At 41.9% G+C, this 19,101-nt stretch overlaps 1 protein-coding gene across 1 annotated transcript; it reads right to left on the bottom strand.

Annotated features, from left to right (window-relative positions):
- Positions 1-482: 482 nt before the first annotated feature.
- On the bottom strand, positions 483-18,565 carry LOC311225378 (GDP-L-fucose synthase-like; the record flags this gene model as incomplete). Its single annotated transcript, XM_084310641.1, is given in 9 exon segments — positions 483-3,214; positions 3,861-3,960; positions 11,245-11,324; positions 11,797-11,928; positions 15,056-15,189; positions 15,973-16,046; positions 17,037-17,165; positions 18,456-18,550; positions 18,553-18,565. Coding segments are annotated over 9 exon segments (813 nt in total). The 3' UTR covers positions 483-3,158.
- Positions 18,566-19,101: the final 536 nt, after the last annotated feature.

Here is a 19,101-nt window from a genome sequence, read left to right as displayed (position 1 = left end):
TCTGACCGTTGGTTGTATATATCCTGGATGGAGGGGAGCTCCGACTGTTGGTTGTATATATCCTGGATGAAGGGGAGCTCTGACTATTGGTTGTATATATCCTGGATGGAGGGGAGCTCTGACTGTTGGTTGTATATCCTGGATGGAGGGGAGCGCACAACGTCTGGCCATTATGTAGCCTCGGTTCTCTGAAGGAAACTGAGTGAGACACAGCTCTCTATGGCTTTTTTATACATGCCCTGAAAGCGGAGAGCCCATCTGATCAAGTCTATAGCTCCTCCATCCCCTAGGCCCTAGGGCCTAGGCCCATCACCAGCAAGAGTACTTGCTGGTGATACCTGCACTCTGCAGCCCATAATGATCATTCTGAATAACGAAACAGATTAGACGGCTGGCTTTACAAAGTTGATAATCTGAAATGTCCCCCTCATTGAACCACAGCAAAATCCGTTTATCACTTAGGAGAAAGATCTCAAGACATGGATAGAAAACATATTTATTAATCTCAAACATTGAGCCCATTTGACAAGTTACAAAAATAACATTATTCCAAACCACCATGTCCAAAGAGAAAGGAAGCCTTCATTGTAATGTGTCCAAGCCTTATTCAATACAGTGGATCTAGGCAACATACATTTGAATTAAACCACATTACAGTAAAACCTTGCTGAAATGTGATGGTCGATGGTGCAAATACTGAACAAACCTAACTGAAATTACAAAAACAAAGTGGCCCCCAGTGCTGGTTTTGTACCTGCATTTAAAAAAAAAACGTATACAAGAATTCTGACAAATACAAATTGTCAACCTGTATCAGTATTGGCTTATATAGGATTTATAAAGGGGAGGTGCCAAGCTACCTTCACAATTACTTCCAATATGTAAAAAATAATCATAGCCATGAAACCAGAGGTAGAGACACAAACATACAGTAGTTCCTTTTAGATTTAAACTAATTTCGTATGGCCAGCAGACCTTCCTTTACTCAGCTGCAGTAAAACAGGCCCCCATGTTAACTGGCTTCAAAAAGTCTGTACGAACATGGCTATCAGCATAGGAAAGTGAGGGTAGCATATTTATTATTATTTTTTATTTTCAACTGTATATGCATATTGTATCTTAATGTATTATGATGTTTTATGTTGATGCATGTCCTGTTTTTTTAATACCAGGGACCATGATGGAAATAAGTGCTTGCATTTTATCATGTTTTTATCCCTTGGATGATGTCTTTAACACTTTCGATGCCGGCCGTGTTTTCCTTTTTACTCCCTTGAATGCCGCCACCCACTTCAATGTTAGCGTTAAAAACGCATAATCTATGTTTTAAATTATGGCTGTGTCTAATCTGCCCATCGCTTATCAATGACTTGTTTGCAGTCAACATTGTCGAAACAGATTTTTTTTTTTTTTTTTTTTTTTAATAATCGGTTCATATCCTTTTTATAGCATTTCGAAAAGCTATCGTTCTCTCAAATTTTCGGAAAATTGAAAGATTCCCCCATAAACAGCATTTATTGGAATATTCTCGAATACACTAGACACGTTATCATTTGTCGGCCTATTTATGAATCGTTTTCAAATAAACGCTAGATTATCGATAGTATATGTGTACTTATGCACGCTATAGAAGCGGGCTGAAAAATCTATTCTCTCATTTCCTCAACATCACACACACACGGCACATGCTGATATCTCAGTGAATACAGCTCTGATTATCCTAAAACTGGTAACAGACTCCTTACCTTAGATCAGATGTTCTCCAAAAAGATTATTCCAATTCCTGATCGCCATTCCAAATATCGATCGTGTTTATTGATTGATTATTGGCTGCTGTAAATATATATTCCACGCTGCTTTCCAACTCGCGATCACTTCCCTCATCAGATCCCTCGCCAGCATAATGGAGCCAGTTGGCTCCCCCCACAGGGATCCAGCAGTATAATCGAATGGCCTGCTGTTACACAGGGATAGACGATAGGGGGCGGTATTTTCCCATCTGAGCTCCTAGAGGGTCTGCTGTACCAACGGGAGACTCGGTTGATGAAATAAGAATTCAGATCGCTAATAAAAAAGATTAACGACAATACACGTCGTCGGCATTCAAAGTGTTAATCCACAATAAAATCAATCAATATATGGGTGGAAGATCTATAATTGGCCTGAAAAATTCATAAATAAATAAATGGGTACATCCCTGTGCATGGAGTTCTAGTGCAGACACAGAAAAGCGGCAGACAAAGTCGCTTTGGTCCCTCCTAACATGGTCTGAAGGTGTTCAAACACTTAAGGTGCTCCCATGGTCGAGCGGACTGTACGCGGACTGGACTCTGCGGAGGTCCGCTGGACTCTTTGAGCTTTCATAGTCGAGCGTACCTCAGCGGACCTCCGTGGACCAATTTCCTACATGTCTCGCGCCAGTTTACAAAATTGTTCCCACGCTGTTCAACTTCTGTCATGTCGTCGTCATCCGATGTCAATAAAGAGTATCTTATCTCCGTTTCCAATATTTCGATAATAAAACGGGCAGTTTTACACACTTGAATAACAGGTATATAGGCAGCGAGGTGCAATGTACCGTATAGGCTTGCTCAATGAGGTGGACAGCGTGTGGTGCTGAAATGGAAAACACGCATTGCATGAAATAAAAACCCGTTTTATTTCGAAATATTGGAAACGGTGATAACATAGACTATCTCCGTTTCCAATATTTCGATAATAAAACTGGCAGTTTTACACACTTCATTTAGAAAAGCCATTCTCTTTTGCAAGTGAAAAAACGAGTGGTCAGAGTAAAATGCAGATCGGCGTCACATTAAATGCAGGTCGATGTCAACGCCGATCAGCGTTTTGTGTGACACCAGCGGCGCGGACGTCCGCGCATTAGAAAATTGGACCTTCGCACTTGGGAGTCCGCTTTGGGTCTGCTTTGGGTCCGCTCCGTGTACGGTCCGCTCGACTATGGGAGCACCTTTAGACATTAGCGACAGGATGACACTGTTGGACTTCACGGACTGTATAGAAACGCATTCTAACCATGCTGGTTGACCCATCGTCAGCGGTTAGTGCACCCGTCTACATCTATGACACCACCACCACCTCTGGCCCCTCCTCCTCCGAGGATCGGCTGATTCGTTGCTGGGCTGCCTGGGCACTCTTCACTTGCGAGCCGATTGGTAGTTGGCGACAAACCAATCGCAGGTCTCCTTCAGAGCTGAGTATGCAGAAGGGAAATCCAAGGAATGACTTACAGGGAAAAAAGAGCTGGTGCTACAGTACAGTACATTCTGCTGTTCTTGTGGCATATTTTGGTTAACATACTGTATACCCATTCAAATGAAAATTCTGTTGAATTGCAACCCCGTAGGCCTACTGTGCATTCAATATGCAGTGCACTCCTCCATCACATGTACAGGTGATGTCTAGCTCAAACCCTCTGCATGGAGCACTTCCATCAACTGTACAGATCACTCTTCCATCACATGTACAGATCACTCTTCCATCACATGTACAGATCACTCTTCCATCAACTGTACAGATCACTCTTCCATCACCTGTACAGATCACTCTTCCATCAACTGTACAGATCACTCTTCCATCACATGTACAGATCACTCTTCCATCAACTGTACAGATCACTCTTCCATCAACTGTACAGATCACTCTTCCATCACATGTACAGATCACTCTTCCATCAACTGTACAGATCACTCTTCCATCACATGTACAGTGCAGATCACTCTTCCATCACTGTACAGTACAGATCTACAGTACAGAGAAATGACACATCGTCACTTTAAAGTGCATTGCGGGGTAAGAACAGCTGCCTCTGGATGTGGGTGTGACCGATGAACTCTAACCTTGGTTGAAGGGGGTGAAGGTGAAGTCAGGGAGGTGTTGGAGCAGCTTGGCATTGCTGGCAGTCTTCTTGAACTGGCCGTCTGCTTTACTGGTGTCATACTGGAGTTCAAAAGGTCAAGGGAAAAAAGAAACAGGAAACGGCAGTACCAAGACATTTGTTATTGGTTTATTATCGGTATTGGGAGGAATGCTGGTTGACCGCTGAATCTGTGGACTTTACCAAACTGTCAAAGAACAACTTTGACTACAGTTAAGCTTGTTATTTCAAAAAAACGTTTTTATCATCAGCTCACGCCAGAACACATTAACTAACTACAAGGAGGCTCCCAAGTTCCTGGATCTAATGACACAGACCTCATCCCTGGTAATATGGCTAGAATTCTATATAGCCGGGATGCAATCCAGTCACAATGCTGTGTCTATACTGTATGAGAAATGTGAAGACGTGTAGAGGAAGAGTGAGATAAAACATAGTGTAGACACAGCTGTATTGATGAGCTTTGTATGCTTTACATAATACAAGGCTGTATAAGCAACCATCATGGATTCTGAGGGTTAAGTCAAAACTCGTCCACAAGCCACAAGACTCCTGAACAAGGACAAGAACAGGAGATAGCCCTATTAAAAAACTCTAGAACACACACAAGACACATGCACCTTAAGATGCACATACACTTTTATGCAAGACACTTTCTGTAAAGATTTACTATTTTATTTTATCTGACCTCATTTTGATCATTTATTTAATTATCGTACTACTACTACTTATTGTTATTGGACACACACACCCTGCACTGCACCTTAACATGCACATACACTACACGCAAGACACTTTCTGTAAATAAGTGACTATTTTATCTGACCTAATTTTATATTTTATTTGATGTTATTACTACAACATCAATGCCCTCCAGTTGACAAAGGCTTGGTGCTGCCACCACTGGTCACCAATAAGATCAGCACCTTGACCTGGCAGCTTAACGGTAATAGTAATGTTTTTTTGGCGACCAGTGGGTGGCACTGAGCATTCGTCGAGCTTCCCCAGAAAAACCACAGAAGAACATCTGGCTGGAGGATTTGAAAGGAGACTTGGGAGAGAAAAGGGACGTTTTATTCTGTATTTCAGCAGTGGCTTGTGTTTTCATCACACAGGACTTTGTCTAGACTCTAGACTCTTCCAGCTTTCTGATCCCTTAGAAAACACAAGGTGAACTTACAATTATTAGTTAGACAAATTTTTACTTAACCCTTTCACTACCACACTACAGAATGGTTAACCCTTTCACTGCGACTCTACAGAAGGTTAACCCTTGCACTACCACACTATAGAAGGTTAACCCTTTCACTACCACACTACAGAAGGCCCTATGGGATCGCGGATGATTTCACGGAATTTAGATATTAACACGGAATTCTGAATGATCGTGGAATGGTCATGGAATTTGCTTAAATTATACATAAAACGGTTTTCATATAAATCAATCTTAACTACGACTTTAAAACGGTGACGCAGTACAGTCTACGGAGATGCAGAAATGACAGCTACTAAATCCATTCCGAGACAACGGAACACAGACTGACTCGCGGCACATGTAACAAGAGTCTCTCTCTCTCAAGTAGCCAAACGTTACACTTTAAAAACGAACTGGATAGTTGATTTTACTTAATTTCATAGCTGAAATATTCTAAAATCATGAAGTCTGCTATAAGCCATTCTCGCTTTCTCTCTGCGTGTGTGTGTGTGCATGCGCCCGTCCCATCTCTGGTCTTTTGAAAGGATGAAAGGAGGATGGCCAGATAATGTTGATATTTAAACTTAAAAAATTATTATACAGAGAGAAGCTCCAGCAACTACAAAACTCTGCTGACCGACAAAAGAGAATCCCTCACTGAAGAAAACACAAAGGCCTAACCATCATGTATCACAATGGTGATGTCAGCCAGATATGGGGAGAAGCATGAACTTTTAAAGGACATCTCTTTGAAAGAAATTATATTTGACAGTATTTTTTTCTGATTTCAGAAAATAAAACGAATAATAATTTTGTATTATTTAACCATTTAATTATTATTTAGTTATTGCACTGCACTGGCAGTTGAACTGCATTGAAAAAAGTCCTTTGTACAAAACTCATCAATAGAGCTAGTGTAGATGTATAATTAACTGTAGACATAATTGACAAGCCTTTGAAACGTTTCTATAATAGGACCTGTTACACACATATCTCTGAAGACTGTATGAAATTGTCCGATAACTCGTCCGTGAAAAAGTATTATGTTTGGTGCATTACTAGGCTAGTGTGGAGACTTGGCTATTGGGTGCATATGGGCTGGTGAAATGAGAACTAGATGTTGGACAACAACACCTCACAAATGCCTCACAAACCTCACAAACAACACCTCACAACCAACTAGGCTGCAGCAAAAAAACTAAAAACCAGATTTATAAACATAAAGACAGAAAACACTCATTACAAACAAACTGGATGTGGCCAAATATCTAAACATATTCTTTACAAACATAGCCACAACATTGGTTAATAAACTACCCTCCCACTCAGGGCATTATGGGGTAGAACACATAGTAGCATACTACAAAAACCTAGGGGTCCGCAAAGATGACTTCAAACTGGAAATGGTAACAACAGATGAGATACTCCAAAAAAAATCGAATCTACGAATTCCAATCTGGCTTCAGAACATCCCACTCCACTGACACATGCCTTCTCTATTTAAACGACCACATCAAACAAGAGGTGGACGCGGGCAAATACTGCGGCATGATCATGCTGGACCTACAAAAAGGCCTTCGACACTGTCAATCACTCCATTCTGATTGACAAGCTAAAAGCAATTGGTTTTGATAGTCTCAGTGAGCGTGGATGCAATCCTACCTGGAGGGGAGAGAACAGATGGTGGAGGTAAACGGTACTCTATCCCCCCCCCCCCTCACAGTGAGCTGTGGTGTTCCACAAGGAAGCATACTAGGACCGCTACTGTTCCTAATTTATGCAAATGACATATTGTCAGCTTGTGACTGCAACTTGTTCTTGTTCGCGGACGACTCAGCCCTGCTGGTCTCGGACAAGAACAAGTTACAGGTTGTCAGCTCAGAACTCGGCAGAATCTGCACCTGGCTCGCTGATAACAAACTATCATTACACCTGGGTAAAACAGAGTCCATTCTCTCAGCAAGACCGACGGCTTCTCAGTTACAGTGGGTGACATTATTGTCACAAGGAAAGATGATATTACATACCTGGGTTCCATCCTCAAAGGCGCTAAAAACAAGATTACAAACATCACAAAACAAACTGGTCAGACTACTACTTGACCTTACTCCTAGAACCCACCTCACCCCTGCCCACTTTGATTACCTAGGATGGCTTAGAGTAGACGACAGAGTACAGCAACTTGCAATGGGCCTGGTCTACAAGATACACTACACCACACAGATACCCATGTACATGTCGAAATACTTCCCAAAAGGTCAGTGAATACCATGCCCACAACACCAGAGGGAGTTCCACAAATCATGTGCAACCCAGATTCGGCACAAACAAGGGACTAAACACATTTCGCAATTATGCCACAACAATGTGGAACGCCCTACCCACAGCCGTAAAAAGATGTGAATCCCTACCCACATTCAAAACCGCTCTTAACTCATTCTGCGCCATCGCTTAATGCGTTAGAGGGCGCTATTACGCCAGCGCTGTAAGTCAATGGGGCGATTTGTTCACTTGCGAGTGCTTAAAATATATCTTATATTAAAGCTATGGGTCTAATACACCCGTCGATCGTCAGTGAGTTGTTCCAGTCAACATCCACAAAACAGATTGTTTTTTCATCTGTACATTTCCGTTTTATACCGTTTTGAATATGAATATAGTTTGGGTGCTTCAGAGTAATTCCAGGAAATTACTTTTTGCCTGATTATCGAATCTTCCTGAAATCAACGCTAGATTCATCATTATTAGCCTTCCTCATGCAAGAATGAAAAGAGCCCTGGACCGTGGGGCTCCCCCGCCACCTCCTCCCACCCAACGGCACACAGCCACACACACACACAGAGACAGCGTCGATCGAGGTAAAAGAAATATCAGATCAACACAAGATTTTATATATAGTGTTCTTACCTGGTATCTGATGTAATGCAAAAGAAATAATCCAATTATATGATCGCCATTCCAAATACTGCTCATGGAGGTCCGTCCCACATTACCGAGCATTACACAGGAACGGGCGGGCGGGGTTACTGTTCCATGCCATCGTTGTAAAGCCCTGCCTCGTCTGAGTATTTAAACCCTGTCCGCACGGCTCAGATCGGCCCTGAAAAGAAACTACACCATTTCTAATAGAGTGCAATTCCTGCTGGAAGGCATAGGCGGCGGTATTTGCCCTTTTGCGAGCTCAGACCCATTCCCAGTGATAACATCAGGCTGGATGGATGAAAATGAATGGATATAGCTAATAAAAGAAATAACGATTAAAACCCGACTTTTCTCGTGATTGGCGCTGAACGGTTGGCGAGTTAACCCAACTTTTTTTGTGATTGGCGCAGAATGAGTGTGACGGATACGTCTGTGCACCGCACCCGCACATGTTAACCGTATTGTTTGTTTAGTTAGTTAATGTTTGTACACGTTTACATTCATGATACACATACACAATTTCTATTTCACATAATGATACACGACACATAGACTTGCGTACTGATATCATATCCATTCTTTATTATTTGACTAACATGGTTAAGTGCATGCATGTTGTTCATTGTTTGTTTTCTCCAACTCTGCAGCCAGCCATCCCCACTCTGGGCAAACAGAGCAGCTGCGACTGATCGGTCCTAAATGGCCGGATGGGGGTGGTGGACCAAACCATGTCGCGGGAGATGTCGGGGGGGTTTATTGTATTGTAATTTAGTTTCCTTATATGCATTTCCTTATTAATTAAGATTATTAGTTGTGCAGTTTGGTAGTTGTGTGTTGTGTGTTTATTGTTTATTAGATTAATTAGAAGTGTAAGATATTATTTCGTAAAATATTAATTATCAATTAGCCCACTTAGATTAATGTATCTGGCCAGGGCCTATATATAGTTTTGAGTTCTTAGTTGTCATGGTCTTCCGTTCTGTTCAGGTCTGTTTTTGTCCCGCTATATTATTTGGACCATTTATGTTATATTTAAATTATGTTTTTTGAAATGGGTAAAATAAAACCCTTATTTTTTGCCAAAACCACTGTGTCCTCCTTGTCTGGCTGATTGGTCCCTTACAATGAGTAAAGAGCACCTACGGGAGGCTGCAATTCAAAACTGGCCACCGTAAAGGTCCAAACCCCCCCCCCAAATAGACAGTCTCCTCCTAACCGTATGTATATATTTTCTCCCCACCGTATGTATATTTTTTCTCCCACCCACCCACCCCCTCCTAATGTACAGTCTCCTCCCCATCATATGTATGGTTAGGATCTATGGGTAACAGTACTGTATATTTGCATATCGTATATGTCACAAATGTAACAGTACTATATACCTGTATGTCATGTATGTCCCTATGCCATAAATGTCATGATGTCATGTATGTTGTGTATGTAATAAACAACGATTCCAAGAAAGGTACTACGCTGTCCAGTGTCGAATTCAGAACCCACACAAGTACATGTCGTCAGCTTGTGACTGCAACTTGTTCCTGTTTGCGGACGACTCAGCCCTGCTGGTCTCTGACAAGAACAAGTTACAGGTTGAAAAAACCCTCAGCTCAGAACTAGGCAAAATCTGCATATGGCTCGCTGATAACAAACTATCATTACACATGGGCAAAACAGAGTCCATTCTCTTCGGTTCAAATAACAAACTCAGCAAGACCGACGGCTTCTCAGTTACAGTGGGTGACAATATTGTCACAAGGAAAGAAGATATTACCTACCTGGGTTCCATCCTAGAGGCAAATCTTTCCTGTGACAAAATGGCATCCAATGTAATAAAAAAAGTCAACCAACGAACTCGATTCTTGTACCGGATCTCCTCACTGGTAAACAAGAATACCCTGAAGACTCTAGCAGGAGCACTCATTCAAGGGTACTACGACTATGCTTGCACCTCATGGTACCAAAGCACCTCAAAGGCGCTAAAAACAAAATTACAAACATCTCAAAACAAACTGGTCAGACTACTGCTTGACCTTACTCCTAGAACCCACCTCACCCCTGCCCACTTTGCCAACCTAGGATGGCTTAGAGTAGACGACAGAGTACAGCAACTTGCAATGGGCCTGGTCTACAAGATACACTACACGACCAAGGTACCCATGTACATGACAAAATACTTCCCAAAGGTCAGTGAATACCACGATCACAACACCAGAGGGAGCTCCACAAATCATGTTAAACCCAGATTCGGCTCAAACAAGGGACTAAACACGTTTCGCAATTATGCCACATCAATGTGGAACGCCCTACCCAAAGCTGTAAAGGAATGTGAATCACTATCAAAAACACTCTCAAAAAACACCTAAGGGAGACTGCAACTCGAAACTGGCCCCTGTAAATGTCCGAACACAACCCCCTCCAATGTACAGTAAATTACCAAGTATGGTCTTGTCAATAATCCAATGTACAGTTTTGTTTGTACAGTTGTACAGTGTCCCCCACCCACCCCTCCTACCCAACCCCCCCCCCCACCTCCAATGTACAGTCCCCCCCCACCCCCACCTACCCAATCCAATGTACAGTTTCTACGTCAAATGTATATACTCTTTTTTTTTCTGGACTCTTTTTGTATCACAAACAGTACTGTAATTGCAAATCTGGTATGTCATAAATGTATAGATGTAGCAGTACTGTCTATCTGTATGTCATGTATGTCATATATGTTACGATGAATTGAAAATGGGGGACCCTGATGTAAACAAGACGAAAGTCTTTCTCTGGTCTGCATCCCCTTAACAATTGTATGTATTGAGCTGTACTGTACTGTACCCATTCTGCAATCTGTTAATAAAGTTTTCAATCAATCAATCAATCAGTCAACAGATGAAGAGGTGATACTGTACTGGCTGATTGATCCAAATCTTAACAGTCATTAATGTCACTATGAATTGAAAATGGGGGACCCTGATGTAAACAAGACAAACGTCTTTCTCTGGTCTGCATCCCCTTAACAATTGTGTGTATTGAGCCGTACTGTATTGTACCCATTCTGCAATCTGTTAAATAAAGTTTTCATTAATTAATTCATTCATTCATGCAATACCAGGCTTAGCAAACAGATCAGTAGAACAGCAACTATTTGCAGTGCTGGGATTTGAATAGTCGGTTACTAACAGTAGCTAGTGTTAACTCGCTGCGCTGCCTATCTGCACACGCAGGACTGGAAGGATACCACCACCTCGCCCTTGAAGCCCAGAGCTTGGACAACGGACTCCGCTGCCTCTTTGATGGACACCTCGTCTTCTTCACCAACTGGAGACAACAAGATGACATGTTTTATCTGGCAATGCTGCCGACTGTGATGCCCCAACCTCCCGAGGGGATTCATTAAGTATCTACCTATCTGTTGAAAAAGGTTAATCTAGTCTTAAGTTGTGATTAATTAAGTATCTACCTATCTGTTGAAAAAGGGTAATTTAGTCTTAACTTCTGGAGTTTTAAACTAGGCTAGTGGTCCATATCCACTTCCATTAATTTGTGCTAAGCTAGGCTACAGTAGCTTGCAGCCGAATAGCTTTCTACTGAACACACAGAGAGGAAATTGATATCCATCGTCTTGTCTGACATTGGGGAAGACGGTAAGTGCATTATTTCCTTTAAATATGGATTATAAAAAAAAAACACTTATGAGCAAATTAACCATTGCGACTTCCGAATGAAACAGAACTTGCCACAATCAAGTTGCTGACAATATTTAGTATGTTCAGGGTGTTTGGGAGCTCACCAGACAGTATGATAGGATCCACTTGGTTATAGTCCCTCAGGACCCACAGGAAGAGGCGGGCCAGGTCCAGAGAGTATATGAACTGTCTCCTCGGAGTGCCGGAGCCCCACACCACCAATGGCATCGCCTCCTCTAATAAACACACACAGAATAGTTGGCTTAAAAAAGAATCAATCTCTACTCTAGTCACTACTGCCTTTAGTTTTGATACTAGAGGTGCAATGATACAAACATTTTCAGACTGGATACTAGAGCTGTCACCAGTGTTGCGATGCTCATATCAACACAGGCTGCACGCACGCTAATGACGCCACATGCATGCACGCTCCCAGGCGCGTGCACACGCTCCCGCGCATGCGCATAAATGTTCCCTCGCATAAGGACAGACTAAAAACAAAGCCTAATTGCCTCTACGAATGGAATGTAACACCTGACGACCGGCGCTATTGATATGCAAAGTAGCCAGGTGTGTACTGCGAGTTGGCGCATCAGTCGAGTGCAGCTCATTCCGGTGTGCACGCGCTTCTGCTCACAAAACTTAGGTTGCCCGGAGTGCAATCTCGTCCCATGAGCAACGCATCGCTGGCTGTCACTAACGACAATTTTGTTATCGATTAATCAGTTGATTATTTGATCAATTAATCTAAACCATTAATTTACCAGAAACAATTGATTATATTTGTAATTGAATACTTCAAAATTTTTAATGAGTATCCTCAGCCTTTTTAGCTTTAGATAAAAAATAAAAATAAAAAAACTACCAACTTCTGAGAGATTTAGCTTTTAGTATATTTCCATGAATTATTATTATTATGTATTGTGTGTTATCTCTCCACTCTACGCTAAGGTAGTGCTTGTGCCAGCACAGGAGATATGATTCAAATACATTCTTTATATATAGGCTATATACTAGGGGTGGAACGGTACGTATTCGAACCGTACACCGTTCGGCACAACCTCCCTGGTTCGGGGCGTGTGTGTATTGTTCGGTTCACGGGATGAGCACGGAGCTGGGAGAGGTGACACGCTGGCTGCTCAGCTGGCAGCAACAGCAGGTGCTAGTGTGGAAATTGCAAGCGCAATATATTATAAATCAATTTTCATTACGACTTTAAAAACATAGCCATTAACATTACATAGGCCTACACACATCTTGCCATAACGTTAGCACTTAGCACGGTTTGTACAACGCACTTTAACTATGGTAGCCCGCCAGCCCTAATACAGCTGAATGAAATGTTACCGTAGCTAGATACTAGCTAGCAGATGAGAAAATGGGAGTCTGAGAGGCGGGGTGTTGAAAGACAATGATAGGCGTTTATTCAACATCCAAGAAGGCTAACATACAACTGTGTTTACTAACTCCAACCGGGACTATTGCCGCTTTTCCACTGCATGTTATCAACATGATTCAACTCAGGCGGTAATGTTAGAGTCGAGAAGGTCCGTGACGCTAAAATGTCCGTGCTGTCCCCCAACCTATAGATAGTTCCAACTCACCGAATTACGTTAATCCACCACAGTTGCACTCAATATTTATTTTAAATAACAGTGACACGTTTCCTTTTGATAAGAAATCCAGCCATATTCCTTTCATTGTATTTCAAATACTGCACTTTAATTTCAAGCGGAAAACTAATCTTTCCATTATGAACTGACAATCAGGGAATTTAAACATTGTTGACATTGTTTTTTTGTGTTTATTTTAAAGAAAGGAAAGTGTAGTGCTGGCTGAGCATATTGTTTGTTTGCACTAAGTTAATACTTTGACAAATGTAGCCTATATTTTTCAGTTGGGTCTTTGTGTGCCAAACATTATTTAAGGCAAACCACTGTAAACCTTTTTCTTTACCTTTTACATTTTTGGAGTGTTACATTTTTTTATATAAAAAACAACGTATATCGAACCGAACCGAAAACCGTTAGCCCAAAACCGTGATACGAACCGAACCGTTGATTTTGTTAACCGTTCCACCCCTACTATATACATATTTAAATCAATATCTTCCTTTTGAATAAAATAGGCTCAGGAATCAGGATTGTTAAAGCTAATTAACCTAATCCATGTCAAAAAGAGTAGCCTATAGTAAATGTATGCACACACACACAAGGGATAATAGCTTATAGCAGACATAACACTTTCAGCGTCAATCACAACTATAGTCGGGTTATCTCGACTAAACCCAAAGTATAGTCGGGTTTTCGATCGTTTATAATTTTTTCTTTTATTCGATTTTTTTTATTCTATACAGTCTCACGGACGTCTGTGTATCATTGGGACTCATTCTGAGACCCCGAGATTGCAATGCCGGTCGAATTCCTGCTAGGTGGCAGTATCGCCTACCCTTTGAAACGTTATTTCACACTGTGTGTTACATTTTATATGGTCTGGGTGGAGAAATGGTACCCGGGCAAGTGAAAGGCTTCATTCGAGCCACTTGGAACGTGTCCAGCACACTTGATAGTTTGTCCCATTTCATGTCAGGGACCCGATGGACATCAATACTGGAAATCGCGATCAGACAATTGGAATATTCATTTTGGAATACCTCCTATAGAAGGTAAGGACTATATGACATCAACCCTACTTTTATCCTACAATGATTTCACATCGATCGCAACGATCATGTGTTACGTACTCCAAAACATATGCCGTTGCTGACGATCAGAGCATCACAAAACGACGATTGCAAAATGCACATAGCGCTCCATAACTCAGCTTCCAGGAATTAGCCCGGATCACTCTGAAACGATACAATATTCACCACGGGATAACATGCGAATGTATACATGAAAAAATTTACTATTTTTTACATGTTGGACGAGTGATAGTGACTGTCAAATGAGCCATAGTATTGTCTCCATAGCTATAATATAGATATAGCTCTGCAAACATCGTGACGCACGTGAAAATGCCTATCTTTTAGCGTGGCGCCGTGAGAACGGGATGTGGATAATGGCTGGCGCTGAAAGTGTTAAAGACCATCTATAATCTCCGCAAAATGTAATTGAAAAGCTCTGCATTGAGAAAATGAATTGCCTGCATCACAGCTTTTCTTCAATATAGTTGCTACCAATCAATAAAAGAACACTCGGCGCAGGTCGGCTCGGGACATCGCTAGAACCGTCAATACGGTTTGAAATTCCGAAATATTGGACGTACAATTTTTCAAAATGTTAAAAACCGTATTGAGATCACTATGCCCCTATTCATTACTGCATCTGGTATTGGTTGAGGATCTAGGAGAAGGGGTCTTACTCTGAGCAATGTAAGCTTTGTGTATGAGGCCTGGCAACACGTGGCCGTCTTCGATGTTGAAGTTGTCGTGGGGACCGAACACGTTGGTAGGAATCACAGCCGTGTAGCAGCGCCCGTGCTGCTCGAAGTACGCCCTACAAAACACACACAAGCGCACACACACACATGTTTTAGAACAGAAGACTGAATGAAGACAAGCTGGCTACTTGCCAAATTGGCCTGTAGAGCTAACAGTGGGCGACAGTGGTTCAGGAGGTAGAGCGGTCGTCTGGTCTGCATCCCCTTAACAATTGTATGTATTGAGCTGTACTGCACTGTACCCATTCTGCAATCTGTTAATAAAGTTTTCATTCATTCATTCATTCATTCATTCATGGTAATCAGAAGGTTCCTGGTTCAATTCTGGCTCCTCCCGGCAGCATGTGTCAAAGTTGTCCTTGAGCAAGACACTTAACCCCTAATATACCTGCTCCCGATGAGCAGGTTGCCTCTGCCATCCCGTCGGTGTGTGAATGAATGGGTGAACGAGAGGCCTACATTGGATAAAAGCGGCTATATAACTGTATATAAATGCAGTCCATGTTATCATTTAAGCAGCCACAGCCAACAAGTTCAAGTTCTTTATTTGTAAGATACATACAGGGGCATTGCAGGTAATGACATTTTTGTGTTTCGAGCTCAGACTCAACAGTGCACAATTAAGAAACAACAATGAATACAAGAATAGTAACAATAAAGTAGTAAGATCAAATAAAATATCAAATGAGGTAAGATAAAATAGTAAATTATTTACAGAAAGTGTCTTACTTATAGTGTATGTGCATGTATAGTGCAACACTTAACCAGCTGGTGACTGGAGGTAATAAACAAAGCCCTGATTACTGTGCATAACCCAACAGTTGAGTGGACCTACATACCTGTTGTGAACATCGATCATTCTCTTTGCGTAAGCATAGCCAAAGTTAGATTTATGAGGTGGTCCGTTATGGATCTGGATAGAAAGACAGAGAGGATGGTAAATGGTGCATTTATATTTACATTTACATTTTGTCATTTAGCTGACGCTTTTATCCAAAGCGACTTACAAGTTCTGTACAACAAGTCATCAGGAAGGACACAACTCTATCAGCTGAGTAACAATGTTCATCAAAGTGTTGAGTGCTACAGTGTAGGTTAGTTTATTAGGACGTGTGACCCGTCTTGTCCGTCTCCGCTCTGTTAACACAGCTGGCCTTGCGCCCTTTCCCTTTCGCCCTTTTGGTACATAGGGATGGGTACCGAATCCGGTACGTTTAAGGGTATCGACCGAATCACGTGTAAGGTTAGTTAGGGTTAGATATTTATTTTTATTTTTTAATTCTTTTTGCGCGTTTATCCAAACCGCTTTACAATTTTTGTTCCTCACGTTCACCCATTCACACACTGACGGCGGAGGTGACCATGCAAGGTGTGGACCTGCTTATCGCGAGCAGTTAGGGGTTAAGTGTCTTGCTCAAGGACACTTCGACACGCTGCCTGGGAGGAACGGGAATCAAACCGGGAACCTCAGTTGTGAATTTTTTTTCCAAACTTCTAATTATTTATTATCATTTTTATTTATTTAGAACAATTTGTTAATATATATATAAATATATACACACACACACACATATCTTTAAATAAAAGTATAAAACGATTAAACAAACCACTCTAGCAGCAATGGATGCTGACGTGAACGTGCAGCACACTTCATAGGTTTCGTTTTGCGGTAAACTAAACACTGACGTCATCAGACTTAAAAAAATTAAATTATAATAATTATTATATATATATTTTTTCATTACCGAAATGTGGTACCGACGTGATTCGGTCGATACCCTTAAACGTACCGGATTCGGTACCCATCCCTATGTACCAAAAGGGCGAAAGGGAAAGGGCGCAAGGCCAGCTGTGTTAACAGAGCGGAGACGGACAAGACGGGTCACACGTGGGGGAGTCTTACCATGGTCTCGTCAATGGGGTAGGTGGTCTTATCAGGAAAGATGCAGGTGGAGAGGCAGGACACCACCTTGAGAACAGCAACATCATGTGCTGCCTTCAGCACGTTGTCATTGATATAGACATTGTTCCTCTGATGGAGACAGACAGATCAGCTGTTAGTGACATCAGCAGACATCGTACTGTCAGGAATCACTCACTTTATTAGTTTAAGCCATTTCTTGTAATAGCACAGTAAATGGCAATGCAGTTAAGCTGTCTTTACACAATGAAACATTCACGCAGCTTTAGTTGCTTGAAAACTTAGATGAAAAGCCGCAACAGTTGCAAAACATTTCAACTTTGTGAAACCACCGTAGTTTCATGCAAGAGCCAATCAAGATGCCCAAACACTGTCACGTGACTGTCGATATCTTTTCAACCGATTAACTCTTGAGTAGCCAGTCTTTCACCCACAGATTGACAGACATTATTTTAATTAACCTCTAATCCCCTGTTCCTCCCTGCTGTCAAGAGGTGGCTCAACGAGATTCATTAAAAGGTCCACTATCTTATAAATGGCATTTTCCAGTGGTTTGCATTGTTTTCTAGCAATGTGGGGTTGTACCATCACTGACTAGATGTGACATCTCTAGCCAGTCATGTTTCTTCAGTTCATCTCAGACAAGAACCTCCCCCACTGAACCAAGCCATTCAGAATTGACTCGCTATCCTACGTAGCAAGGTGCTGCTGATCTGCATATCTCAGCCTCCTCTGTGGTTGTAGCCACCGCCCACAATCAACTGTTATACGTTTATATGAGCAGCGAGTGGAAATAATGTGGAAGTGGTTTCGACAGCAGAGACCTTCAGCTGTTCACACACAGAACTAGATAAAACGGGTGGGAGGGAATGGGACTGGGGGGGAGCTCTCTCTCTCGTATCAGCACTCACTGTATCACTGCCAACCTGCACGCTCCCCCACAGAACTCTCTCTCTCTCTCTCTCTCTCTCTCTCTCTCTCTAAACGCGTTGTGCAATAAAATTTTTAAATTAAAATAAAAAGCAAAAACCAGTCCTGAGGAGTGTGCGGCCCCTTCTTTCTTCTGAAGGTATTCTTCTTTTAGCTTTATATATCTCTCTTGCGCTGACCTGCACCTCCAGTCTTGATTGATTGATTGAAAACGTTATTAACAGATTGCAGAATGGGTACAATACAGTACAGCTCAATACACACAATTGTTAAGGGGATGCAGACCAGAGAAAGACTTTCGTGTTGTTTACATCAGGGTCCCCCATTTTCGGGGTCCAACTAGATGTGCACAAGTCTTATTTAGTTATATATAATCAACTGTTTTATCGAATCATTTTCAGTCTGTTCATCTCATTCCAATAATTTTTACATAGTACATTGTCAGCCAGAGTGGCTCCAAAGCTCCCTTACCCAGAAATCAAGGTTGCCTCTCATGTTCTTGAAAAGACCGCCCACCATAGCTGCCAGGTGGATGACATGGGTGGGCCTGTGCTTCTCAAACACCGCCGGGTTTCCGCCATGTCCCTGGGGAGGGAGAACACACACAAGGCTTATATTATTCTAATGATTTGTTTTATTAGGAGATCGCAGATCAGTCAGCTTTCCGTGCCTCATATCGCCCCTTGGCACATGGCATGGGTAGAGCTCCAGACTCATAATCAATCAAGGATGGAAAGTACGGTAGTGTTGTTGTCCAGCGGGGAGCACTGTCCTTGGCAGTAACAATTCCCCTGTTACGGTGATAGGGACACCGTACAGCTGAGTGCCGTCTTTCAGATGAGACGGTAAACCGAGCTGAATTCAGAACCCAGAGCGCCTTGCATTTTCTTTACCTCATTGTCTGCATTTTAACGTCATTGTACTTTAGGTTTGACTTTAGTTTGTATATTGTATATTTGTATAGTGTTGGGACTGTATTCCTCTTTTACTTGTTTACTGTATGAAGCACATCATACAGAACCAAGCATTTCACTGTAATGTACATGTACCGGTACTTTATACGGGACAAATAAAACAAAATCAGTCGAGTGGGTTCTCACATGAGGTTAGCATCCTT

Source organism: Notolepis coatsorum (assembly GCF_963971535.1).
Source record: "Notolepis coatsorum genome assembly, chromosome: 3".
NCBI lineage: Eukaryota > Metazoa > Chordata > Actinopteri > Aulopiformes > Paralepididae > Notolepis > Notolepis coatsorum.
This window is presented reverse-complemented; position numbering and strand designations above follow the sequence as displayed.